Source organism: Acanthisitta chloris, unplaced genomic scaffold, assembly GCF_000695815.1.
Source record: "Acanthisitta chloris isolate BGI_N310 unplaced genomic scaffold, ASM69581v1 scaffold18567, whole genome shotgun sequence".
Taxonomy (NCBI): domain Eukaryota; kingdom Metazoa; phylum Chordata; class Aves; order Passeriformes; family Acanthisittidae; genus Acanthisitta; species Acanthisitta chloris.
The window spans coordinates 27,383-30,005 of NW_008682233.1; the positions used below are offsets into that span (position 1 = coordinate 27,383).

The window sequence follows — 2,623 nt, forward strand, 5'->3', positions numbered from 1 at the left end:
CCTTACAGGAAAAAACTTTTTTCCAATATCTAACTTAAACTTTCCCTCCTTCAGTTTGAATTCATTATCCCTTGTTCTATCATTGCAGTTCCTAACAAAGAGTCCCTCTCCAGTTCCCTTGTAGGCCCCTTCAGATATTTAAAAGTTGCTATGAGGTCTCCATGCAAAATACCTGAAGATACAAAGTACCTGAAGTTGTACACCTAAACCTAAGTATTCAAAATGTACTTGCCAATTCTGAGCTTTAGCTGGATTTATACCCACTTGGATTTAAGAGAGAAAGACAGAATCAGAGGAACACTACTGCCCAGCAGCAAAACTCTTCTCTTATGAACTCAGATTAGCAGAACTCTATTTGACTGTTATCTGTTGACTAAGGACTGTTATTGGTTGCTGAAAGCTCCTGCACACAGATGAGGTAACTGTTCTTCTTCCAGTAATTTGGGAGTTTTACAGGTTTCTTTTTGAACTGTGGAAAATAGTATCAAAGACTTGATTCTGCTTCTATATAGAAATGAAATGCATATATAAAAAATATATATAAAATATATATACACACACATGAACACACACACAAAAAAAATGAAAAAATAGGGAATGTCTTCCATTTGTATCTTATTTCTAGGCTTCATTTCACACTAAAATGTTGCATAAACACAAAAGCATATTTTTTTACCTTAATAGGGAAAAAAATTCAACAGTATGCCAGCATTTACTACTTTGTGTTACTGAGAGTTTACCACAGTATCCTGTCTATAATATTACTATTGCCACTTCCTTAAGGAAAGTTATATTAAAATGTCAGAAAACTTCCTGAGAACAAAGAAGTTAACAGTAGGCTATTTACCCAACAATAAAAGTATGACTGTATATGTACATGTGCATACATGTTGCTTTCTCCAGCTAACAACTACTTCAGCGTCCTGTGAGCAAATGAACTCTGGAACAAGAAACTCCAAAGCAGACAACTGACATACTTAAAAAGATGGACTAAACCATGAAATGTCTTATACAACCAACCGGCATGGCTACTACACCAAAAAAAAGTAATTATGTATTATGTCTTTAAATGTTTGCAGCCTTGATCACTTGACAAGAAGTTTGAAGATCAACCTCAAGTTCTGATAGAAATTATGTAGTTTTGTATTTATAATATATACTTGAGACTTAAGGAACAGTTTTAACTTTGAAAAATTCTATGAAGTTACAGATTTTAAAGATATTATCTATGTAGTCAGATTAGTATCTAAACATCTCCTTTAATAGGACTTTCTACATGCAGCTGATCCCAGTATAAAAGGTGGATAACATGCATAGTTCATGTAAGGTGACTAGCTGTTATGTAAGACTAGCTCTCCACCTAATGAAAGTAACCAAAGTGACAAAACACTACACAGGTGTGGAAGCTTTCTTTCCCTCCACTCTTTCTTTCAAAAGAGAAAAGAGTAAGCTCACTCATATTATGCATATGAAACACACAGCAGTTCTTGACAAAACACAGAATGACACTTCAAAGAAAAATTCACACTCAAAAATACAGTAGCATCATAGTGAAAACTTAGCATCACTAAAATTTTACCTTCTGTATATGAAAGACCTTAGTAACATGAACTTTTGCACAGAGTTTTGTTTTTTAAACAATTTTACATGTAGGTCATTAAAACAATTAGGAAAATATCTACAAGAATCAGAAAAAAAAAGATTAAAAGTGACTAACCATTGTCAATGATTATTTTTAAAAGCCTGTATTGTCCATTTCTGGCTCCAACAAAGACGTCTTTAACACTTCCACTAGCTGAAAAAGAGAAAATACAAGTAATCAAATTAACACATTTCACTTCCCTAGGACAAAAAATATTCATGCGGGTAAGAACAACACAGGAAAAACGTACAACTGGCCCTTCACCACAAAGCTGGACTGAAAAGGAACACAGGAGTGATGCTCCCCCAATGCTGCAGACTGTTCCAGCCATGGGCATGCCAGAGAAAGATGAAAGGCAATGTTACAAAACAGCCCTGCTTTCTGGTGTACTGTATGATTTTCCACATTGTGAAAATTCAAGGTGACATCATATCACCAATCTCAGGTTTCAGAGTTAAGCCAGTAAAAATATGACGCATCTCAAATAACAATAGCTTCATGAAGTCTGCAGGCTTAGTACAAACTCTCAGACAGAAACTTTACGCCTGCCAGGAAAATGTTAGAGCTTGTCTGGCAAAAGCGACACCTCTAAAGAGAACCACTGAAAGCTGCCACACATTGCTCATCTTTCATATCACCTTATCTCCTTCTATGCCTGATGACATCGTTCAAGCCTCAACTTACTGAAACAGGATAGCTCTATAATGAATTTACAAAGAAGTAGCTATAATATTTTAAAACGTCCATAACTCACTGACACTACCCCGCACACATGACAGACTTCCTTCCCCAAGAACTGTGTTTGAGTCGTGTAAGACCATTTTTATCTTAACTGCTCTGCTAAATAATCTGAGTGCAGATCAGTTTAATTATACCATAGACAAGGGGCTGTACAGGCTTTATTGACTAGCATTTTTTGCAAGCAGGTCCTTCAAGTAATCCCAAAACATCGAGCATAGCACCAGCAAACAAATAAAATGG

The 2,623-nt window shown here is 35.6% G+C and overlaps 1 protein-coding gene across 1 annotated transcript in view; it reads right to left on the minus strand.

Annotated features, from left to right (window-relative positions):
- The window catches only part of TWF1 (twinfilin actin-binding protein 1), a gene marked incomplete at its 5' end in the record, with an annotated part of 12,409 nt that extends 10,614 nt beyond the window's left edge, over positions 1 to 1,795 (minus strand). Inside the window, one exon of the mRNA XM_009078454.1 lies at positions 1,718 to 1,795. Within this exon, the coding sequence (XP_009076702.1) occupies positions 1,718 to 1,795 (78 nt within the window). The remainder of the gene's footprint in view (positions 1 to 1,717) is intronic.
- Positions 1,796 to 2,623: the final 828 nt, after the last annotated feature.